We start from the raw sequence: 22,551 nt of genomic DNA, 5'->3' as shown, positions 1-22,551 counted from the left end.
AGCTTTAAAAACTGCACAAAATACTAGTTTTTGTGTAATATAAATTATTTAAATACATAAATAATATTGCTGCGCTTTAATTAATGCTGAATTAAATATATGTTTACTTGAGTGGAGAGCGCAGCACGTCTGCAATTCTTATGCGTAACCTTCAGTTCCGTAACTCTGCACCCACCTGACGTAACAGCGTTTGCAAAATTCTGTGATCTTTTGGCTCTTGCATTTAATTTACAATTTAAATAATTAAACATGCTAAAGATCCCACTCACCCAGTTAGTAAGACATGCAACTGCAAAACAGTTCCTGCGCAGCCAGACGCGCCTGCTGCACGTGGGTGAGGCCAATGTATTGACCAGCGACGTTGACAAGCACTCCACCGAGTACAAGGTTTGATATATAAACAAATTTGCATACATATGTACAAAAGTGTACGCAAATCTTATCTATATGCTTTATTGAACGCAGGAAAATGCCAGTGAGATGAACAAGCTGCTGACGCAGCTGCGCACTTTGACCAGTCAGGTGTTAACAGGTGGCGGCGATAAAGCTATTGAGCGTCACACCTCGCGCGGCAAGCTCTTGGCACGCGAGCGCATTAACCTGTTGCTGGACAAGGGCTCGCCCTTTTTGGAGCTCAGTCCGCTGGCGGGTCATGAGCTCTATGGCGAGGAGATGGTTAATGCAGGCGGCATTGTTACGGGCGTAGGACGCGTCTGCGGGTGAGTTGTGTTTTAGTTAATTGCAATGAATTCTTGATCATCCTACGTCTTGCAGCACGGAGTGCGTAGTGGTGGCCAATGATGCAACCGTCAAAGGCGGTAGCTATTACCCGATTACTGTAAAGAAGCATTTGAGAGCGCAGGAGATTGCGCAAGAGAACCGCTTGCCTTGCATTTACTTAGTGGACTCCGGTGGCGCAAATTTGCCGCGTCAGGCTGAGGTCTTCCCCGACAAGCTGCACTTTGGACGCATTTTCTACAATCAGGCCAACATGTCAGCTCAGGGCATTCCCCAGATTGCCGTCGTCATGGGCAGCTGCACTGCTGGTGGCGCCTATGTGCCTGCCATGGCCGATGAGAGCATTATTGTCAAACGTCAGGGCACCATTTTTCTAGCTGGTCCACCTTTGGTGAAAGCTGCCACTGGCGAAGAAGTATCTGCCGAGGATTTGGGTGGCGCTGATCTTCACTGCAAGACCTCTGGTGTAACGGATCATTATGCTGTGGATGATGAGCATGCGCTTTACTTGGCACGCCAGGTGGTCAGCAACTTGAACCTAACTGCCACCAATGCCTACAATGAGCAGCTCTTGTACTCCAGCGGGCAAAACTTCAAGCTGGCTGCGCCGTTAGCTGAGAACGCTGTAGAGGAGCCAGTCTATGATCCACGCGATCTGTACGGCATTGTGGGCCCCAATCTAACCAAAAGCTTTGATGTGCGCGAAGTCATTGCACGCATTGTGGATGGCAGTCGCTTTACTGAGTTTAAGAAACTCTACGGAGAGACATTGGTTTGCGGTTTCGCCAAGCTCTACGGCCGTACCGTCGGCATTGTTGGCAACAATGGCGTGCTCTTCTCGGAGAGCGCCCTAAAGGGTGCACATTTTATACAGCTGTGTGCGCAGCGCAAGATTCCTTTGGTCTTCCTACAGAACATTACGGGTAAGCTACAAAAATGCCTTGAAGAATGTTTAAATTCATAACAAAATGTATTTGCTCCGCAGGATTCATGGTTGGACGCGATGCGGAAGCCAACGGTATAGCTAAGAACGGTGCCAAGATGGTTACAGCTGTTGCTTGTGCCAATGTTCCCAAGTTTACGGTAATTATTGGCGGCTCTTATGGCGCTGGCAACTATGGCATGTGTGGGCGCGCCTACTCGCCCAGATTCATGTATATGTGGCCCAACTCCCGTATCTCTGTCATGGGTGGCACGCAAGCTGCCAATGTGCTAGCCCAGATTACGGAAGATCAGCGTAAGCGTGCCGGCAAAGAATTCAGCGAAGCGGAGGCGCAAAAGCTAAAGGCACCCATTGTAGAGATGTTCGAAAAGGAGGGATCACCTTATTACAGCACAGCACGTCTGTGGGATGATGGCATCATTGATCCGGCCAATACGCGACAGGTGCTGGGCCTCAGCTTGAAGGCTGCTTTGAACAATGCTGGACATGAAACCAAGTTTGGTGTATTCCGCATGTAATGCGTCTGCGTAATTTGATTTTAACGTTGCATTTGTGAGCATTTAATGCTCAAACTGTTGAAACTATTGCATTTATTAGTTTTAAGTGAAATGTTATTCTTGTGAAATTTGCCAATTAAAAAAAATGTAATGCATATTTAAATTTAAACACACAATAAGCATCGATACTCTGCACAAAGTGTGACCAGCGTGGGGTGTTGCATTGAGTATCATTGAGTGTGGCCATATTTTGTAGATTTTTGTCTAATTTCACAAAGAGTGCAGCTGGTCACTCTACATTCACAGTGTCTCTCTTTCTCGCAAATAAAACACCAACTGCAAACGGCTCGTCATAGAATTTGCTATTCCTTTGTCAAAAAGGCAAAAATAATTTAATATTACGGCTTGAACTAAACAAAAGCCAACTGTAAATTGTATTAATTAGGTGAGTGCATAAAAACCGGTCAAATTTACAGCGTATTTTGCGTGCCTCTTATTACATATGCGCGCGTTGCGGCTCCATCTTGTGCGTGTATATGTGTATATGGCAAAATCTAGAAGTAGCGTCAGCAGAAAAGAAAGTTCAACGGCAATGAGAAAAAAATGCCAGAGGAGCGCGAGAGCTGCTCTGTTGTGCGTGTATGTGGCGAATTTTAAAATAGCCTTGCCGAAAACTTCAAGTGCACACACTTAGCGCACAAAGTAGGCGAAAATATTTTCTGCTGCAGCTGAAAAGTGCTACGTGCGGCAGCCGCTCTTAAAATGCATTTAAATGTCGCACCGTGTTGCAGGCGTCGCTGCTTTCAATGCGTGTGTGTGTTCCCAAAAATAAATACATGTGTATGTGTGTGTGTTTGTGTGTGTATGGGTCTGGCTGCAACAGGAACAGCACGCAGGCCATAAAAATTCCACTGCCGCATTGCAAATTACATACAAATCTGCTGTTGCCGCAAACTCTCTTTGCTACTTAATTTCCTAACTGCCTCTTACAATACAGTTGCAATTTTTATGCACCCTTAAAATGCACTCAGCAAACAAGCACACACTTATGTATTGGTGTGCGTGCTGAGTACTTCCTTGGCTCAGGTGTCTCAGTTTATATTTCTGTCGATATCAATTTATTGCATGACGTCATCGCTCATGTGTCAACTTTTCAACAGAGATACATACATAGATATATACAAACAACATATAAACATAAGTGGTTTAGTTTACTGCACCCCCGCATATTGCTGTCCAATCAATTTCTGCACGTGTATGTGTGTGTGTTGAGGTGTTTACGAGAATGCTTGGCTTGTTTTCTTTTAGTCTTGCTCACTATTTTTATTGGCTTCATTAAAATTTTGTTGAATGCTAAGCTTAGCGCTGCTGCCGCTGCCGAAGTCGACGCCGACGCCTAACTCAGCAATTGCCGGTTTTGTGTGTTGTGCACACAAAGATCACCACACACAAACGCACACAAACAAACTGACAGACAGACAGACAATGAGAGAGACAACGCGAGAGCTGTTACGCATACAACTTAAGAGCTGACTATGCAGCTGTATATCTTAAAAAATTATTGCTCAGCATTAAGTTTGACGTTGACATTAGTCATAAGTTTTTCTTCTGTTTTTTGCATTTTGACGCATTTTTTAGTGACTGTGCTAGTTCCGCTTAATTGGTCTTTAAGCTGCGTGCGCTTACTACAACTTCCGCTGTACACACACACGCACACGCACATATACAAATGCATGTAGGCACACGCCTACGCTAATCATCAACCCATCAACATGGCAAACAAAACAAATCCCCCAACGTAATGAGTTTTTGTTTTTGTGCTCCAACTTGTTGTATTTGGAGCAGTTTGCCTGCCTTAGTTGGCGCACTTAAATCAATAAAATTACAACAATGCAGCAGCAGCAGCAGCAGAAATCACTAGCATTTGTATACAGTTCCGGCAGTTGGGCCAACTTTACAGCATAAGCCCGCCCTTTATTTTTTTGTGTGTGTTTTGGGTTCAATGCACTTGCCACACAAAGCTACAACGTGGCAAAAGTTTACAAACACACACACACACACGCAGAGAGATTGAGCGCTATGTGGCACTGATATTTATAGACATGCCGGCTAATTCAATTCTTTATCAAATGCGTGTGGCTTTAGGCCCACAATATTTTTGTTCTCTCTGCTTTGCTTGATGACATTGGTCTGCCTTGTTTGATAATGCCAAATGCCAAGAGCTAAAACAGCTGCAATGACTAAGAGTTAAAACGCCTGGCGGCCTGACGCTGCAGTCGCCGTCGCAGCCGCAACGAAGCGTTGACATGCCGCCCAGCATCACGTTGAGGCGCACCGCACGCTTTAGCTTTTAGTCCAGCTGAGAGCTCCCAGTAGAAGTTCATTGTTCGTTGACTTCAGTCTGCCTCAGTCATTCGTCTCGTCTTCTTCTCACACGTCTCTCTCTGCTGACTTGCACGGCTTGTTGCGCATACTATCGCTTATTTTTTTTATTATCGTTATTGTTGTTGTTGCTTGTGCTCCAGTTTGCATTACATTTGTAATTTTGCTGATTGCGTTTGAAGAGGCGGCGCGAGTTTGCATTTTATGCTCTTGTAAGTCTTATGTTTAAAGATAAGTTTATTAAAGTTCGAGTGCCTCGCTTGAAACCTAATACTTTGAATGATAAACATAAATTTTAGCATAAATAGCAACAATAACATCGTTGGCAAGCTTAACAGCTGTGGCTATTAAAAAAATTTGCTATTTAAATTTTGCATAGTAGGCTAGGCTTATGTAATAAAATCTTTTCAAGTTTTGACAAATTCTAAGTGCTGCAAATTTATCAAAGCAGGCATATTTTTACAACGTAATAATCTTTTAAAACTGTGACACAAATTCTAAAATAAAGTTTTTGAAGACCATTGAAAAAGCAAAATTTTTGTTTTGGAAAAGCAACAAGCAACAGTTAATGGATAAGCGTATGTAAAATGTTTGCTGAGTGCCACAATTAGTGGCATACAATTGCTGTTAACCCAAACTATTGTTGGCCATTAGCTGAAAACAACATTTTGCCAAAGCAATTAAATAGCAAACAACTTTCATATGAAAACTCGCTCACGTGTGTGTCTTGTCTGTGCCAATAATAATAATAATGCACTGCTTTGCTGCATGCCACATGCCACATGCCGCACCGCAGCGCAGCTCACAATTGTTGTTAGACAGCAACATACGTATGTAATTGTAATTAACGTGATCTTGATATTGAGACACGCACATGTGCGACGCTTCAATGAGCGCAACAACAACAACCAACCAACAAAAAAAGAGACTTCAAAATAATTATAATACAGTCCATAATTAAAAGCATTAGGCACTCCCACTCAATGCGCCATATATGCAATGTGTCTGTTTTGCTTGCTGAGCAAATTTAAATAAGCCTCGTGTCTTTAAATATTTATTTGCTTGTTTCAATTTTTGCCTGCAGCGCCAACATCAGATCACAAAGAAGAAATGGCTGTTAACGTGTATTCCACAAATGTGACGTCTGAGAATCTGTCGCGCCATGACATGCTGGCCTGGGTGAACGATTGCCTGCAATCTCAATTTTCCAAAATTGAGGAACTGTGCACGGGTAAGTTTTCTCTCTATCGTCTTTTGTATCTTGTAATTAATTGTTATATTTTGATCGTTTTAGGTGCCGCTTATTGTCAGTTCATGGACATGCTCTTTCCAAACTCAGTGCCCGTTAAGCGTGTCAAATTCCGCACAAATCTGGAACACGAATATATACAAAACTTTAAAATCTTGCAAGCGGGCTTCAAAAAGATGTCCGTTGATAAGGTAATACATTTTTGGATTAATTAAACTTTAGTTGCAGCTGTTTGGTTCTTTTGTTTTTTTTTTTTTGTTTCAAATTATTTTTGTTAAAACAACCCAAGCACACGGCAAAGTTGATTTATATAATAGTCAAAGCAAACAAATAATTTAATTTGCATTTTTGTGCAACTATTTGTAAGAAATTGCAAGTAGTTGAATTATGTTTTGTATCTGTAACTAACTGACATTTCCGTTGCAACAACAATAACAACTACAACAACCTACCACAACAGATAATTCCCGTTGATAAGCTTATTAAGGGACGTTTCCAAGACAATTTTGAGTTTCTGCAATGGTTCAAGAAGTTTTTCGATGCCAATTATGATGGACGTGATTACGATCCGTTGGTCGCACGCGCTGGCATCAAGCTGGGCAACGGCAATGGCAGCAACAGCAGCAATGTGGGCAGCGGTGTTGGCAGCAGCACCAATGAGCTACACACTGTGCATCGCCAGCAGCGCGCAATTCAACAGCCACAGCATCAGCAACAGCAGCAACAGCAGCAGCAGCAGCAGCATCAGCAACATCAGCAGCTTTCAGCTGGACGCTTGACAACACGCAGCCAAATGGGTATGGCAGTTTCAAGAGTTTGTGATATTGTTGGGGATGTGGCTCAAGCTCAAGCGGCTGTTTGCGTTGGTTATGGACACTGTATGCAAAGCGTGATATGTTGTGCTCTATGTGTGATTTGGGTTTGGGTGGGGGGTTTGGGGTTAACGCGTATAAACGAACGTGAAGCACGCGTCTGGGCACTCACACACGCGCACACACAAACACACACACACACACAGTCAGTCAAGTGCACACCCATAAACAGCACCCACCTGGTTTTATAAGTTGTTATTGTCCTTATTATTTGTGTGCACACTCATTATATAATCCTTTGTTATTTGTTTTGGGTTTTAGTCCTCCTCCTCTATTGTTTGTCGTTTATTTTCTCTGGTTTGTTTTGTTTTTCACCAACCACTTAACCACAACCAGCGTACACACTTGCATATTATTCTCTTTCTCTTCTCTTCACTTTCATTTTACTTTTAGATAATACCCATTGACAAATTGATAAAGGGTCGCTTCCAAGACAATTTCGAATTCTTGCAATGGTTCAAAAAGTTCTTCGATGCCAATTACGATGGCAGAGATTACGATGCCAGTGCGGTGCGTGAAGGAGCGCCCATGGGCTTCGGCTCCGGTGCTGTTAAATCTCTGCCCGGCCCTAGCGGCGGCGTTTCCAGCACCTACAAGCGCCCCACAACGACAGTGACAACACGACCAGCAGCGACAGCCACAAAGCCCAGTAGGTTCTATTGGTTTGGTTTCCCAATTTCCAATTACAACATTAACATTAATTAAAGCATTTACCCACATTATGTACATACATAGCATTAAGTCAGTCATCTAAATTTTTATTATTTAACAATACTGTTGCACCTACAAAACACCTCACTCCGCAAGGATTAACATTATTGACGTGCTTCACGTTTGGTTAATGTGTTTATAGCTTATTAAGTATGTGAAGCATATTAACGTATTTCTTTTTCTCATTTTTCTTAACAATCCAAGCAGTATCTAAGGTGCCGCCACGAACAAATAATGCGACGCCGCCAAACAGAATGGCAGCAGGCTCGATTGCCAAGAAAAATGATGTGCTTAACTCGGCCAGCAATCAGCAAGTCGAGGAGCTCTCTAACCAGGTAACGACGTCATTGTCTAGTTATAAAATAAAAATATTAATTTTATTGATTTCGCTTCAAGCTAATGGACATGCGCCTCAATCTGGAAGGTCTGGAAAAGGAGCGCGATTTCTATTTCTCTAAGCTACGCGATATTGAAATACTGTAAGTTGCTGAGCGCACAGACTCATTAAACATTTTATTAATTAATGCATTTTATTTATAGTTGCCAGGAGGCCGATGATGGTGAGCCAACTCCACTGATTCAAAAGATTTTGGATATACTCTATGCAACTGAGGTGAACCAGCGACAAATTCGTTTATATATAGTACTGTTTTTTAATAATTGTTAGCCTTTGCAGGATGGTTTTGCACCACCAGATGATGCACCACCAGAGGACGAAGAGTACTAAAGTTGGTCGCCAAACGTTCTACGTTGATTTGTTTGCTGCATACATACATAATCGATACATAACGGCATACATTAAATAAACAAAACAAACTAATGCTGCGCTGTAATTTACAACAAAACAAAATGAGAAAACAACATATATAAAAAAAAACACTAAAACTAACAACTACAACTGGAACCAACCAACGATAAATAATATACAAGACACTGATACATTAAAAAGCGAAAAAGTATTGTACAACACATCATAAAACACATGCATACATTACAAAAAAAAATTGTACATTAATTGTTAACAAAGCGCAACCAATCAAAACAAATCAATTTGATATTGCAATTTGATATTGCTGCATAGCAATCGTCAGCTGCTGGTTGAACATTTAATTGTTAAACAAAAACACACACCTACACATAAACACACACACACACATATACACCATTAACTGCTCAATTTTGTTTAATACAAAAGCTGTGTTAAGTTGCCTTACAATTTTTTAAGCCTATTCCCATGTATTGAGAAGACTTTTTATGTTCTGCTAGCTGAGCTGCTATTGTTATTCAGCAAAATTGTATAACAAAATTGTTAGTAAATGATATGAAAAATCACACATTTAAACCAACATGAACTAAAATGTGAACGAATTGTTAACAAACCTTTTACAAGATTTACACACATTATTTATAGCATTGATTTCTTTTGATTTGGTTGTTTTCTGTATTATACAAAGCATAAATAATGTACGAGAAAAACAAACGAGAATTTATAATTATTTTTTATAGTAACTTTCAACTGTTAACTTGTGTCGTTTCTGAATGTTGTGTGTAGTGAACAGTAGAAGATGGCACGTTTTGAATTTATAATTTCAAAGTTAATGCAACAATATTTAATGATTTGGCGGCACACAGCTGGATATAACATTATAAATATAGTAGTGTTTAAGCCATTTTTGCTCTCCACTCTTTTTTTTTAGTTTCTATATTTATGTGTAAAAAATCAGAGCGTTAAAAAATTCAAATAAAAACAAGGTAACTTTCTAATTTCTAAAACAATTATAAATGTATTTCATTTATTGTTTACTCTACTTGCAGCACACACACACACACACAAACTGTAAATATTTTGTTAATCAGCACATGATGCAAACAAAATTGGTAAAACATATATACAAATTATAGAGGAACAGCTAATATGCATTTAAATTCTGTGTGTATAAATTTATGATAAATGTAGAGTAAAAATATTAAACAGTGTTGCTTGATTCCAAAAATTGCCCATGTATTTCATTTTTTAAATACAGATAGAAAAATGCTTTCAACTTAACAAACAGTTAACTTAAGTTAAGCAAAATTATTTCACAGCTGATTGAATCTCTGGCTGCTTATGGGTGCCATCACAGAAGGGTCGATGTGTGGTTTGTTTGCAGTTGCAGAGCCAATAGTCGCCGCTTTTCTCCACCTTAAAGCGTATGGGCCTGCAAAGTGAAAACATCAAGTAAATGCAATTATGCAGCTGTCTTGTAATTACACACCTGAGCTTAATTTTCAAGAACGTATTCTTGTGCGTGCCATCACACAGCGGCTGGGACTTGGACTTGCCACAGAGGCACCAGCTATAGGTTTTGTCTGTGGAAGGGGAGCAACATGTGCGTGAGTTGATTATGTAAACACTTTATTAAAGCTATTTGAGTCTGCAGCGACATTTTACCTTTATCGAGATGCAGTTTAAATGGTCGCTTATCAAATACAGCGCCGTTTTCCTTTTGTAAACTAGCTGTTTGATTATCCTCGAGCAAATTCTTGGGTATTGTTTTTGACTCGCCGGTAGTGCTGCTACTGGTTCTGTATAAAAATTGCTGTAAGCAAAGCATATTATGAATATTATAAAAATAAACTGCAATTTTTAGTTACCTTAACAAGCGTGCTGGCTTGCAAATTGCGTCTCAATATTATAGACATTTTATTCAAAGTTACAATAAACTTTCAATTGCAATGTAAAACAACAAATCAGCTGTTTCTGGCGTCAGTGTGCACACACCTCGTGCAGCAATATTATAAAGCTGTAGCGCTGCCAACTTAACGCAATCTGCAGAGTTTATCAAGCAGTCGCGCATATTTTGTATACTCTTTATTCTCATTCTACATATACTATACGCTTTTGATTTATTGCTTTCGTCTAGCGTCAAAAGCGTGCCATTTTGTACGTATACAGTGAGGTACGTTTGCCACCTACATTCATTATTATTTTATTGTACAAGCTACTATCGGCTAACTGATAAGCGAAACTCTTCAAATACTAGACAACTTCGTTGACAGCATGGCACAGATATGATTTTAATGCGCCTAATCATTTCAGATTAATGTGGACAAGTTTCTATGGCGTTAGAAAATTTTTGAAAATATTAGAAAGCATGGCAACACTGTTACGTCACAGCTGCTTGCCGGTTTGACAACATTGAATAAGCTTGCAATGTTTTATTTGGATTGTGAATATATACATATGGTATATATAGTATATTTCATAGCGTAGTGAGCGCTTATCGCATTGCACTATCATTCAGATTTGATTTTAACTGCAACAGGCTGTTGCTATTTTTTTAAGTAAGATATTCAAGATGATAAGTTGATGTTTATCACGATCAAGCAACGATTAGCAAACGAATTTGTTAAAACAAGTGGTTTATTAAATATTCTTATGTCTAGAATTCATCATGGAATGGATAGTACTTGTGCCCAGACATGCCACTAAAGGGAACTGTACGCACACCTGTATGATAACGCTCCATGGCAGTCATATCCTCCGGAGCTAGCTCGAAATCAAACACATTAAAGTTCTCAGCAATGCGCGACTTGTTCGATGACTTGGGCAGCGGCACAACACCAATTTGAATGAGATAACGCAGACATATTTGTGCTGTGCTGCGTCCATATTTCTTGGACATCTTTTGCGCCTGCTCATCGTACAAGAAGGGCGGCCAGTGACGCGCAGGCTGTGGTCGTGCCAGCGGACAATAAGCGCAAATGATCAGACCATGCTGCTTGGCATGCTCACGCAGCTTTTTCTGCTGGAAGGCTGGATGACACTCCACTTGATTCACCACTGGCTTGATGCGACAGCTTTGCAGCACACGCTCCGTTTGCTTAGCATTGAAATTGGACAGACCAATGCTGCGTACCAGTCCCAGATCCACAAGCTTCTCCATCTCACGCCACGTATCCAAGTAATCCACATCGGTAAGTTCCAAAGTGCCATGCACATTGTTATCGTTGTGAAACTTTTGCCCAATTGGCAAATGCATTAAGTACAAATCCACATATTCCAGACCCAAATTGCTCAGACTCAGTCTAAAGGCGCGCTCCACCACAGCAGGATCGTGATGTATGCCACCCAGTTTAGTGGTAATAAAGATCTCCTCACGCTTGACAGCACCTTCGGCAATTTTCTCGCGTATTGCTTTGCCCACCTCTTGCTCGTTCTCATAGACAAATGCGGTGTCTATGTGTCTGTAGCCAGCATCGATGGCATCGCGCGTTGATTGATAAGCTTCGGATTCATATGACTTCCATGTGCCCAGGCCCAGCACAGGCATTTCCTGGCCATTGTTCAACTTGATTTTCGGCGCTAGTTTTGACATTTTGTTGTTAATTAATTATTATTTAATTAAAGCGAGTTTCTAATTTTGCGTCGCTAAATTTGCGGATCGACAGCGTGAGCGAACTTTGTAGCGACGAGTTAAAGGTCTGGTGAGCAACTAATGTATTGCTCAGCCGGTTCCACTCACTATGATTCAGCTGCCAGAATACCCGCATTTATATGAGAACAAGTCGTCAGTTTTATACTCTACGCGTAGTCATTAGTATATTAATTAGCAGCTTAAATTACTTGGGCTGCAGTAATTATAAGCATCAAATTCATATTTATGTAGCTAAATATTTTAAAGCAAAGCAAAAGTTTAATCTAGTTAAATTTTATAAGCGTATTTTGTAGTCTAATCTTTAAAGAGAGCTCTTGGTTTATGCTGGCGATGAAGTCACTGGTTGCTCGCTCTCTTTCTCTCTCTATCTTGGTTTTTCCCTCAAGCGTTTTGCTTACTCATCGAAAGCTTTTGCAAGCTTTTGCTTGCGCGCGCTAATTAAACCCAAAAATTAATTTAATTTCCAAATAATGCTTCGATTTGTTGTTTTGTTCGCTAACACATAAAATTTATTTGGAATATTAGTTAAAGTTCAAAATGTTAGACATTTAAAGTTACAAGTGTCATATAGCTTAAGATGTTTGCAACATTTAAAGATTATTGTTAAAAATATTTTTAGCTTTGCATAAATTGTTTGCTATTATTTGGCTTTGCATTTCCGTAATTATTTAAAAGAGCTTGTATGTATTGATTAATATGCATTAATACACAATACGTATTTATTTATATTTGTTACTTGTTATTTTATTAATTGTTTGCCAGTGTTAAGGCTGCTACTTGGTTTGGTGTTGTCTTCTTACTGTGAGCTCTCATCTGAGCGTCCGATATATACTATATTAAATACTAGTCTATTTGTAATTGTTATTGTTAGTTAAGTAAAACTGCCAAGATTGTTTTCGTTAGACATCTAAACATTGATTTGAACATTGAGTTATGCAATTTAATTTGAACATTTATCTAATGGCGTTTGTATCTCGGTTTGTGCTCACATTTATGTATGGAATGATATATTTTTTTGGTATGTTTAGACAGAGGTATATACGTATAGCTAGAGTTGCGGTTGCTTGTATTCAAAAATTTATGCAAAGTGCCAAAAAAAAGAAAGTTTTGTTACTAGTTGTAGAGATTCTTTTAGGATTGTCAAATCGAATCACAATTTAAAAAATTTGTTGAAATCTTTTGGTAGTTAGTATAGCTTAGTATTTGTGGTTCTAACATAGAAATGCTACAAAATATATATATATTTGTATTTGTATTTTATAATATTTGACACAAAAAGTTGTTGAAAACATTGCTTACGCTAAAATATGTGTGTTGGGCAAGCAGTTAGTTGTTATACTTATCATTGGTCTACGCTCTAAATTAACATATAAACTATATACGCGCGATTAGGTCTATACAATTTTACTGGACTGTGTGACAGTATGGTTGCCATTTTATGTAGATAAAGTAATCAAAGGCTTTAAATTTGTACTTATACTAAAGAAATTATTGGTGTCTTTGCGTTGTTGTGTACAAAATCAATTCAAAATTGATTACTTAATTTTAATTTAAACACGTATAATGCGTATAAAAAAATGTTCATTCAAAATTCGTTATGTCTGCGCTTGTTTGTTCTTTTGGGTAGAAACCTATGAATCAATTGTCTGGTTTATAGGTGCATAACGTATATTAAAGTGTCGACTATAAATAAATACATATGTACTACAATATATAAATATATATTAGGTGGTCTTTGAGGTGTGTGGTATGGTACAGTATTCTACACAATGGTACTTGTCTAAGTGGTAATGTCGTTGTTTGAGAGACCTTCTTGGGAGAGGAGTTGGTTTATTTCTCATACTATAAAGTATATGCCAAGTAACTACAATAGTAACTAATCTATAATCTATATATACACAGACACACACACACGCGTGCTTGCGATCTGAAGTTAAAGTGAAAGTTTAGATCGCAGCTTACACGCACTACTTATAGGTTTGCCTCTAAAGTTTATAAAGTAATTGTTTGTATTAAATACATTATATGTATGTACATCAAAATGAAGACATTTCTCTGCTGTTTGTACATATACTACAACTAATAAGGTCCCTCTCCAGTGTTGTTGTTGTTGTTTTTTATATAAATTTATTATAAATACAAAATCAAAAAACAAATCAAATGCCATATGTTGGACTAATTTTATTAATATAAAACAGAAAAGTTTAAATTATGCGCTTAGACACTAAATATTAAAGCTTAAACTATATTTGATTATTATGTATATATATAATATGTAGATAGTAAAGTTATTGGTTTTATATGCGCGCGCCAATTGTTATGCTTATAAAAATAGATTCCATTTGTTGTTAATAATATATTTATTTGGAGTGCTGCATAGCCATAATAAATTGTTTATATATTCGCTTCGTTTTTGTTGTTGCTAAAAGTTGTAGTAAAAGTTGATTTTCGTGCAATTTGTTGCTTGCTGCTTTCTCTAAATGTTTAGTATCACACACACGCCCATTTGTTGCAAAACTTTTTGCAACATTGCATTGCTGCACTGCACCCCCCCCTAGAGTCAAATAGATTGTAAAACAACAACACAAAAATGTATGTGAAAAAGTTTGGTGCTGCATTCAGTATTCAGTTCATTTTAGAAATTGAGATTTAAATTAGTTTCTATATAGTAAAGAAGACATAAGCTTATTTAAATACTATGAGACTACGCACTAATATGCATAAAGTTAGCTTATTAGAGTTCTGTTCTGTGTGTGTTTTTAAATTTAGAATGCACTGGTTGGTAGCCTAAAAACAACTAAGCTCATAACTGTGCAGTTATATGGTATTAATTTTATAATTATTATAGTATGCAGGCGCTTAAGCCACATGTAAATAAATTATGTATACGACACGTTGACAGTTTAGTTTAATTTACGCGTGGGCTCCACCTTTTGTGACATGGCGGTTAGCACGCGTTGATTGTCAATGACACGAAAACTGCTTATATAGGCGCGTACCTCGCCCTCGCTCTTGGGCGAAGGTGGCTCCAGACCTAGCAAAGAGAAATTAATAACAATTAATAAACTTTTAGCTAAACTCAATCAATGTTTGCTTACCCAAACTGCGTGAGCGACAGAAGCGTATGGTGCGCATTGTTTGCGCCATCATGTGCATTTTCTCAAAGTTGACCAGTCCGTCCAGGCTGGTCTTGTTGCCCTCATGCGCAAAGGTCATGTCCTTGAGCAGCAGCGGCATAAACGGTATTAATGGCGGCTGTAGCTTGCCCACGAAAACGCGATACGCGCGATGATTGCGACTGGGATCGATGAGCGCCTCGAACTCTTGAAAGATTTTGCGAAACTTCGATGGTATCTTCTCCCAGGTTTGATGCAGACGCGTTACCGCGTTGTTGGACAAGCCCATGACAACAGCAAAGAAAGCATTTAAATTCTGATATTCCTTGCAGCTGCAAAACACACACACACACACACATATACACAAGAGTTTAATTAGTTTAAGCAGCAGCTTCAACTTGTTGTCACTTACTAAGCAGCCAACTTGATGAATTTGCGCACCAGGCCCACACGCTTGCTCAGACTTTGTGTGGACACCAGCTCGGTGACAATCCAGTATTGCACTTCATTGAAGCGTCGCAGAAATACATCCAAATTGGCCGTTATCTGTGTGTGTGGGCAATAAAATAAAAGACAATGCAAACATTTGTACACAAGTTAAGGCGAAAAAGAATTTACTTTGGCCAGCTTTAATTGCCTGAGAGAGTCCTTGAGGCTAAACAACTCAATTTGCCAGCCCACATGATAAATGCCAGACATACTTTGTTGCCTACACGTGTTGTCAGGCTTTTGTATATAGCGTATATATCTTTTTTGTTGCCTGCCGTAATTAGCCAAAAAGGCTTTTAAAACAAGCAAACTTTTGTCAAACAATGCAACAAGCTCTGTGGCTGGCTCTCTGGGCAACTATTTTAAGCACTTTTAGTTTCAAAGCTGCAGCCAAACACTGACCAAAATAAAATACAAAATGCAGTATGCAAAAGCTATTTAATAAGTCGTTGTTGCTATTCTCTTCTATTTAATAAAGTAATGACAACAAAAGTAAAAGCAAGCTGCGCCAATGAATGCGTAAAGAGCGAATTTTGCTTGCTGATTAGGCATTAATGCTGCAGTAAAAAAAATCATCACGTAAGCTATAAAAATATTGAAAATGGCTGTTGGATTTCATCATCATGAATTTTAATGGCAAGTTTATGCAATACAAGTGACACTGAATGTTAAAAATTTAAGTAGAAATGCTGTAAAATACTTTCAAGGCTGCTAAAACTGCTGCTGCCCTAAATTATCCTGTTCAGGTTCATGAAACATCTTCTTTTAAAAAATTTGTAAACACAAATTGTAAAAATTATAAATTGTAATATTAACTGCTAAAATATTAATTTAAGCCATTGAATAAATTCTGTTTCTAAATGCTAAATTGTTGAAGTCAAAAAATCCTCACCTATTGAACATAAGTTAATCTATAGCATAAGCTAGACTATAAAAAAACTATAAATAAATGACTAATTTATAAAACACTAAAACGACTTTCCGTCAAGCTTTTAGCTCTCAATACTTGAACACTATATGAAATCAATTTATGTTTTTTTCTCAAATGTACCTTGCCGAAGTGATGACGACCAAATGTGTGGTAGAGCAGCTCGTACTCGTGCACGGCCCAAAACAAATCCCATTCGAAGAGTGTAATGTGATAGGCCAGCTCCTTGGTGCTTAGTATTTCCAAATCAATGTCCACACCCTCAGTGGGGCACTCCTGCTCCGGCAATTGGGTCTGTTGGATGGAAAGGCAAGAGCAATTACTTAACTGCCTGCCTAGGCTCTGTAGTCTGTTTGTGAATTAGCTTACCAGAGCATCCAGATGATCCTTGACGGAGACAAACAGTCGGCCGTTGAGCGATAGGCCCGTGGGTATGCTAACGTCATTATCCTTGAACACGGAGCGCTCGCCATTCGATTTGACTTCGACCAGACAGAGGTCGTCGGGGCCGCGATTCAATTGCAGCTTGTCCGCTGCACAGGCTTTGATTAGCTCCGCCGTAGTGTGCATGGGAAAGCGCAATGTGCAGTAGGTGTGGTCGGCGCAGTAGACGCGAAAGATGACTGCAAAAGGGAATAAACGATTAAGTGTGTCTCATTTGAATAAGCAGTGGCACTTACTGTCATCATCGGGTCGTATAACTGTCTTTGAGGGCGTAGCATTGCCACTGAACAGACAAATGGGTTGTCCATTGGTAGGCAGTTTCCACTTTTGTCCTGCATTCTGATTGCGATCGTCCTGATAACGTGCCATTTGTGTTAGCACATTATGCACAATGCTTGTCTCCTCATTCAGATCGGGATCCGCTTCCACTTCGGCTGCAAGATCCTCTATGAAATCACAAACGCTGGGCTCCTCGAACGCTGCATGTCGCACGGCCATGACCCACTTTTGCATAAATTGTATGACACGCTTCTTAAAGTTGATAATATACTCTCGATCCTCCGGAGTTTGGGCATCCTCATGCGCATCACAATGAAAGGTGCACAGCGGTTAAGGATACCAAAAATAGCATTGAATTTATGAACTGCCCCCTCAAAAATTTTGTGTATGCTCAGCATTGTTATTGAGTGTAGCCTGCTGCTTGCCAAACAGAGCACGTACTTCAATGCAGATTGAAGATTAGTTTTGGGGCAACCTAGAGTGCTGGCCTGCCTGCAGTACTTCATTTTTGGCTGCAGCCAAATTGTTGACCCAATGTGGTCAACTTGTTTTGCGGCTTTTGTTTTTGCTACAGCGAGAGAGCTTAACAGTTACTTTAGATAGTCTACCTAGCTCCACCCAAAGAGCACGTACATAAATTTTCTTTTTCCCTCTAACAACTTGACATTTTCGAGTCACGAACTCTCAACCTACAAGTCTCTCTATATATTGTGTGTGCTCGCTTGTCTGTCTGTGTGGTTTGCATGCTGCCAACACTTAAACTGTCGCTGTGGATATGTTTGTAGTCCTACTCCCGCACTCTAGCGTACGTGACTGTTGTCTAGGCTAGAATGTAGGTTGGGCCTAGAGATGCGCACGTGTCTGTTCGTGCAAGAAAATTGGCAAAGGACTCAGCGCAAAGTCAAAAGAGGCTACTATCGAATATAAGACTAAATTATAAGCATCACCACAAAAGGGAAGCTTAAGATTTAAATCTAGAGTCTATCAAACTAAATCGTAGGTGGCGCAGTCTTTTTCTCTCTCTATCATTCTTAAGAACTGTTCACATTGTTGCTAAAAGATAAAACTATGGCAGCTCAAAATCTAATTTTTGCTAGATTTGTTGTTAATTTTAAATTCTGTAGCAGTCCAAATAGCAAATCGGGTCAATTTAATTGCGCCGTGCCTTCAAAGCAAAGCCCTGGCGCATCTCTAGCTGTAGTCTTGGATTTTTAAAGTGCTAGGCAAAGGGCGAACGTTTAAAGTGGCAGTTGATAGCGGGTTTAGGTCCACGCACGTGTCTGGCATGCATAAGCTACAGCAATTTAATTAAATCAAGCAGCAAATTTGTTGTTGATTTAATGTAAATCAGTAAATCAAACCCAAAACGAGCGCCTATTAGAAGCTGTTGTATATGATTGTTTTTGTTTTAAAAAGGATATTAGTTGGCCAATTCGTCGACGAGCTGCACTACGGGCATAAACACTATGTGAGTGAGCAGAAAATCATCAAGAAATGGATCCATGCCGCTGACGGTTGCGCCCAAACGCGTCTCTAGCAAATGCTCCAGCATTTTGGCTGGTGTGCCCGACATCACGGTATATCTAACGTGGATCAAAAAGGATGTTAGAACGGTCACGTGTGCAGTTTGGCAAATGAAATGGAATTAAAGCCGTTTTCGCAATTAAAATTGCACGCATGCTGCCGCATATGACACTCACTTGAATGCGGAATGCTGTCCACGTTGCTTGGCTACACGCTCCAGCACTAAAACATCCTTGCCGTGCTCCTGCAGTCTCAATGTGTTGGCCTCCACATCGCGCAATATGCGATTGAAGTGCTCCTTATCTACGCGCAGCAAATGGCAATTGTTTTCCTTCAAAACGATTGTGGCAGCTCTACGGAACAAATGAAAATTACGTATACGCAATGTTAGTATCAAAATCAAAATATAGTATGCAGAAATTCAATTTAATTGCTGCACAATTTGCACACAATTTACAAACTTTTGACAGCTCAACTTTTATTTGTTGTTGTTGCTGGGGCTCGAAATTCCATTTATGGCCAGCATGTGACATTTTTTGACACTCATAACAGTAAATTGAGCCCTGCGGCATGCAACATGTGTGCAATCGATAAAACTGCAAACTTAATAACCGGCGCTCATGTTTTTAGTGCAAACAAAGTATGTTTAATTAACATTCGAGAGAGCGCTTAACAAATATTTATGCTGTAGTTTTAAAAGAGAAATATTTAAAATGAAGCTTTGCTGTTTGAAGTACCCAAACAGCAAATGTTTTCATATAATTTGCAGTTTGCTTGGCAGCTGCAAGTGCCCGGACAATAGACGTTGTTATCTATTATTGCTGCAGACACTGTTGCTGTTGCTTGCTTTGTTGCCAGTTGTCTGGCCGCTGCTTTTGTGCTGCTGCTGCTGCTGCCTTCAAGCTAAAGTGTTAAAAAGCAGCCAGCACATTGTTTGCTTACGGAAACTTTAGCAACAACTTCTTTCTGCTTGCCTTTTTATTCATGTACTAGTTCGCGCTCTCACCTGGGTGCGTCGTTTATCAAAGCTAATTTGCCGAAATCATCGCCAGTCTTCAAAGTGGCAACTGTGCCCTTGCCGTGTATCACAACGTCCACCGAGCCTTTGAGTAGAATATACCAGGAGCGGCCCTCGTCGCCTTGATTGAATACTAAACAGAGAAAGAGAGAGAGAGACAGAGACTTTTATAACTGCTGCTAATTGCCAGCGATGCTGCAGCGACTGCCATTTTAATTAATGCAAATGCATTTTAGAGGTTTGGCAATTGGCAATAGCAATTTGCAATTTGCTCACTCACATATGGTGCCCGCTTGTGCGTGGGCTTCGAATACAATTATCGATGAGAGCTCGCGCTTAATGCTTGTGGATAAATGTGAGAGCGCAGCTATATGCACCAGCTCCTCGAATACCAGTTCCAGTTCCTCTGTTGTGCGTTCGTGTGAGCTGTGTGTGCATTGGAATTAAATTAGGCGAAATTATTTAGCATACGCAGTGTTGTGCTCAACTTACGGTTTGCGCAATATCATGCGTAGCGTAGCATCCGGTCCACGTTGAAATAATGCACTTAATGCCTCACGTATATGGTCATTAGCCGTATTGAGATCCTCGGTAGTTGGTACGCCCACAGCGGGTGCGCCGCCCTCCTCATCCAAGCGAAATCGATACAGAAAGCATTTATCCTTGAACGGCTGCTCCTTGTTGACTGCCCAAGCAAAGCAATGTGCCCAATGTGTTAAAACTCTTTTGCAATGCATCAATTAAGAGCTCACCATGTGTCAGTACGCCCTCCTCCAGTAACGCTTGCCACATGCCCGCCGCCTGGGCGCGTGTATGCACAATGGCCGCTAGATTAACCAGCCAATCAACCAGCTCCGTGCCGGGTGCACACTTGCGTATCAATTTGCCCGAAACCTAAACGCACACAGCCCATCAATAAGATTAAGTCAAGGCTATGAAGAAGTTAGTTTGCCATGCTTACTTTGCGATCCTTCAAACAGCTGGAGTTGTCGGCCACTAATAATGTTCGCAGTGCCCAGCCCATGCGGTTCATAGCAGGACTCGGCGTCTATTGTAAAGTGAAAATATAATAAATCTACTTGCAGTGCACTTGCAACAAATTTAATATCAGCGCCAAAAAGTATGCTTTAATTTTTTCAGTAATGCAAACTGTTTGCTATTTGTTTTAGCTTATTTAATTGCTTAGAAAATTGCACATTTGTCATATGAAATCCGTTAACTGTCTTTGCATTGCGTGCTATGTTGATAAATTATGCCGTTAGGCAATATGTCAGCCAAATTAACTGATTTGCCGCAAGTTCAAGTCAACTAAAGGCTTTCGCCACCCACTTGCTTATATTTGCTCTATGTGTGGGTGTAATAAATCAAGCACATACAAAGACAAACAGACACACACACACAGACATGCACATAGACACTTACTTCAGTTATGGGCAGCGCTGGATTGGGATGATCCGGACTCAGTGGGCGTTTTGTGGGTGAAGTAGCAGCAGCGGATTGTACACCGGGACCAAAACCTAGGTGCAGTAAGTAATAGAAGTTAGTTAATTAGTGTTTTTTAAGCGCCGGATTAGCGGTAAGCTTTTCACGCTTATTTCAGCGCTAGGCGCTGTGCAGGGAACTACATGCAGTTTATTAAAAAAAATGTTACTAATAGAAATTCTTTTGCTGCAAGCCAATTTAAGTTTATTGTGAGGATTAACTAATTGTTTATTATGTTAATAAATATTGTTTACTATAAAAAGCAACGCATTTTTCTATTGTATAAAAGTAACAAATTTAAAGAGCTACTTAATGGAAGTATATAAATTGCATTTAATTTAATCAACGCCCAACTAGGAGTAATCATCATTTGAAAATGGAAAAGCTCCCCTAGGAGCCTGGCCGCTAATCTGATGTTATTAAGTATTATTTATTACAAGTGTAAATATGTATTATTAACAAAGGCCCTGCGGTTGGGCAACAGTTAACGCTAATAAGCTTTTCATTGTTTTGCTGCGTTTGAAGTGCATTTAAATTAATTAACAATTGATATTAATTTATAGCTTACCATTTTTTATTTTGCAATTGGTAATGATGTCATTCATTAACTCCTTGTTTTTCTGCAATTGAAAGAGAGAGACAGCAACATTAGTATGAGTGTGGCGTAAATGAAAATCAATTGCGTGTGTGTACATTGCACATTTCAAAGGCCGTAGATTGCGGACGCAGCTGACGTTGCAAGCGAGAGCGTAGCTTAACTAAAGCGGAAGCGCTGCTGGCAACAGTTGTTGTTGCAAGTTGTTGCTGTTGCTGTTGCTGCTGCTGCTTGTCGCTGTCACTGTGACGTCTGTAGCGCAACAACAGGCAAGGTGTTGCCTCATCGCTGGCCACCACCTGACCAGAACGACGCTGAAATTCGCGCTGCTGCCGTTGCCAAACTCTCAATTGCACATGCTCTGCCATGATTTGGAAACACTTTCACTTTGCTAAAACAATCTCAGCATATTTGTTATTAGTTGCGTTGTTTAGTTTGCGCGCTGTTGAACTTGAATGCTTGAGTCTCAGGTAATTTCTGTCTCCACGTTGTTCTGCATTGCTGATAAGCACACACTTAACACACACACTGCATGTTGCTCATTGTTTCTATTTTATTTGTTGTTTGGGCTGCCGCGTTATCGGTAATACTCGCTTAGGGTTGTCAGCGTGCCCGCAGCGCTCGCCTATTCAACAAGTGTGTGTGTGTGTGAAGCAAGCTCTGAATACAGTGCAAGTGCAAGGGCAAGGGCAAGTGCTTAGTAAGTGGCGAAGCGCCCGCATGACCTTGCCGCATGCCAAAAGAAATTGATGAAGCTTGGCAATATTGCTGCGGCCTGATAAGCGCTGGCGTCGACGCTAATTAAACTCAGTTTACTTATCAAACGCCCAGCAGGCAACAATGAGCGTAATTATCGTTAGATATGC

At 39.9% G+C, this 22,551-nt stretch overlaps 5 protein-coding genes across 15 annotated transcripts in view; 2 read left to right on the top strand and 3 right to left on the bottom strand.

Annotated features, from left to right (window-relative positions):
- Positions 1–166: 166 nt before the first annotated feature.
- LOC108595250 (probable methylcrotonoyl-CoA carboxylase beta chain, mitochondrial) lies at positions 167–2,327 on the top strand. Its single transcript, XM_017980454.1, has 4 exons — positions 167–387; positions 466–719; positions 775–1,661; positions 1,724–2,327. Exons 1-4 carry the CDS (start codon positions 250–252, stop codon positions 2,197–2,199), a joined length of 1,755 nt encoding a protein of 584 aa, XP_017835943.1. The 5' UTR covers positions 167–249; the 3' UTR covers positions 2,200–2,327.
- Positions 2,328–2,490: 163 nt separating this feature from the next.
- Positions 2,491–9,144, top strand: LOC108597399 (microtubule-associated protein RP/EB family member 1). Of its 8 annotated transcripts, none has more exons than XM_017983938.1 (8): positions 2,491–2,623; positions 5,645–5,791; positions 5,855–6,000; positions 6,270–6,606; positions 7,597–7,727; positions 7,789–7,871; positions 7,933–8,005; positions 8,060–9,144. In XM_017983938.1, exons 2-8 carry the CDS (start codon positions 5,671–5,673, stop codon positions 8,117–8,119), a joined length of 951 nt encoding a protein of 316 aa, XP_017839427.1. In that variant the 5' UTR covers positions 2,491–2,623; positions 5,645–5,670; the 3' UTR covers positions 8,120–9,144. The 8 variants fall into 8 exon arrangements, with proteins under 8 accessions (XP_017839427.1, XP_017839425.1, XP_017839424.1 ...); XM_017983936.2 differs by lacking the exon at positions 2,491–2,623 and adding an exon at positions 5,088–5,138 and having other exon boundaries at positions 7,600–7,727; XM_017983935.2 differs by lacking the exon at positions 2,491–2,623 and adding an exon at positions 5,088–5,138.
- A 209-nt stretch (positions 9,145–9,353) lies between these two features.
- Positions 9,354–10,129, bottom strand: LOC108597400 (CDGSH iron-sulfur domain-containing protein 3, mitochondrial). Its single transcript, XM_017983944.2, has 4 exons — positions 10,027–10,129; positions 9,824–9,971; positions 9,648–9,741; positions 9,354–9,590 (listed from the first exon to the last, which is right to left on the bottom strand). Exons 1-4 carry the CDS (start codon positions 10,072–10,074, stop codon positions 9,467–9,469), a joined length of 414 nt encoding a protein of 137 aa, XP_017839433.1. The 5' UTR covers positions 10,075–10,129; the 3' UTR covers positions 9,354–9,466.
- A 648-nt stretch (positions 10,130–10,777) lies between these two features.
- LOC108595548 (aldo-keto reductase family 1 member B1) lies at positions 10,778–11,853 on the bottom strand. Its single transcript, XM_017980807.1, has one exon. It carries the CDS (start codon positions 11,748–11,750, stop codon positions 10,815–10,817), a length of 936 nt encoding a protein of 311 aa, XP_017836296.1. The 5' UTR covers positions 11,751–11,853; the 3' UTR covers positions 10,778–10,814.
- A 2,237-nt stretch (positions 11,854–14,090) lies between these two features.
- The window catches only part of LOC108596409 (rap guanine nucleotide exchange factor 4), a 41,081-nt gene continuing 32,620 nt past the window's right edge, over positions 14,091–22,551 (bottom strand). For 3 of the 4 annotated variants that reach the window (XM_017982100.1, XM_017982103.2, XM_017982102.1), the window contains 15 exons: positions 21,659–21,710; positions 21,031–21,125; positions 20,570–20,656; positions 20,361–20,502; positions 20,101–20,293; positions 19,889–20,034; positions 19,597–19,741; positions 18,767–18,943; positions 18,488–18,649; positions 17,024–17,385; positions 16,713–16,966; positions 16,467–16,637; positions 15,339–15,472; positions 14,909–15,258; positions 14,091–14,844 (listed from right to left, as the gene is read on the bottom strand). In XM_017982100.1, the coding sequence (XP_017837589.1) occupies positions 14,714–14,844; positions 14,909–15,258; positions 15,339–15,472; positions 16,467–16,637; positions 16,713–16,966; positions 17,024–17,385; positions 18,488–18,649; positions 18,767–18,943; positions 19,597–19,741; positions 19,889–20,034; positions 20,101–20,293; positions 20,361–20,502; positions 20,570–20,656; positions 21,031–21,125; positions 21,659–21,710 (2,601 nt within the window). In that variant the 3' untranslated portion in view covers positions 14,091–14,713. Of the gene's footprint in view, positions 14,845–14,908; positions 15,259–15,338; positions 15,473–16,466; positions 16,638–16,712; positions 16,967–17,023; positions 17,386–18,487; positions 18,650–18,766; positions 18,944–19,596; positions 19,742–19,888; positions 20,035–20,100; positions 20,294–20,360; positions 20,503–20,569; positions 20,657–21,030; positions 21,126–21,658; positions 21,711–21,783; positions 21,802–22,551 lie in introns of those variants that run through there. The other variant, XM_017982101.1, reaches the window with a different exon arrangement.

Source organism: Drosophila busckii, chromosome 2R (genome assembly GCF_011750605.1).
Source record: "Drosophila busckii strain San Diego stock center, stock number 13000-0081.31 chromosome 2R, ASM1175060v1, whole genome shotgun sequence".
NCBI classification, from domain to species: domain Eukaryota; kingdom Metazoa; phylum Arthropoda; class Insecta; order Diptera; family Drosophilidae; genus Drosophila; species Drosophila busckii.
The sequence above is the reverse complement of the archived record's forward strand: the minus strand, read 5'-3'. Positions and strand labels throughout refer to the sequence as shown.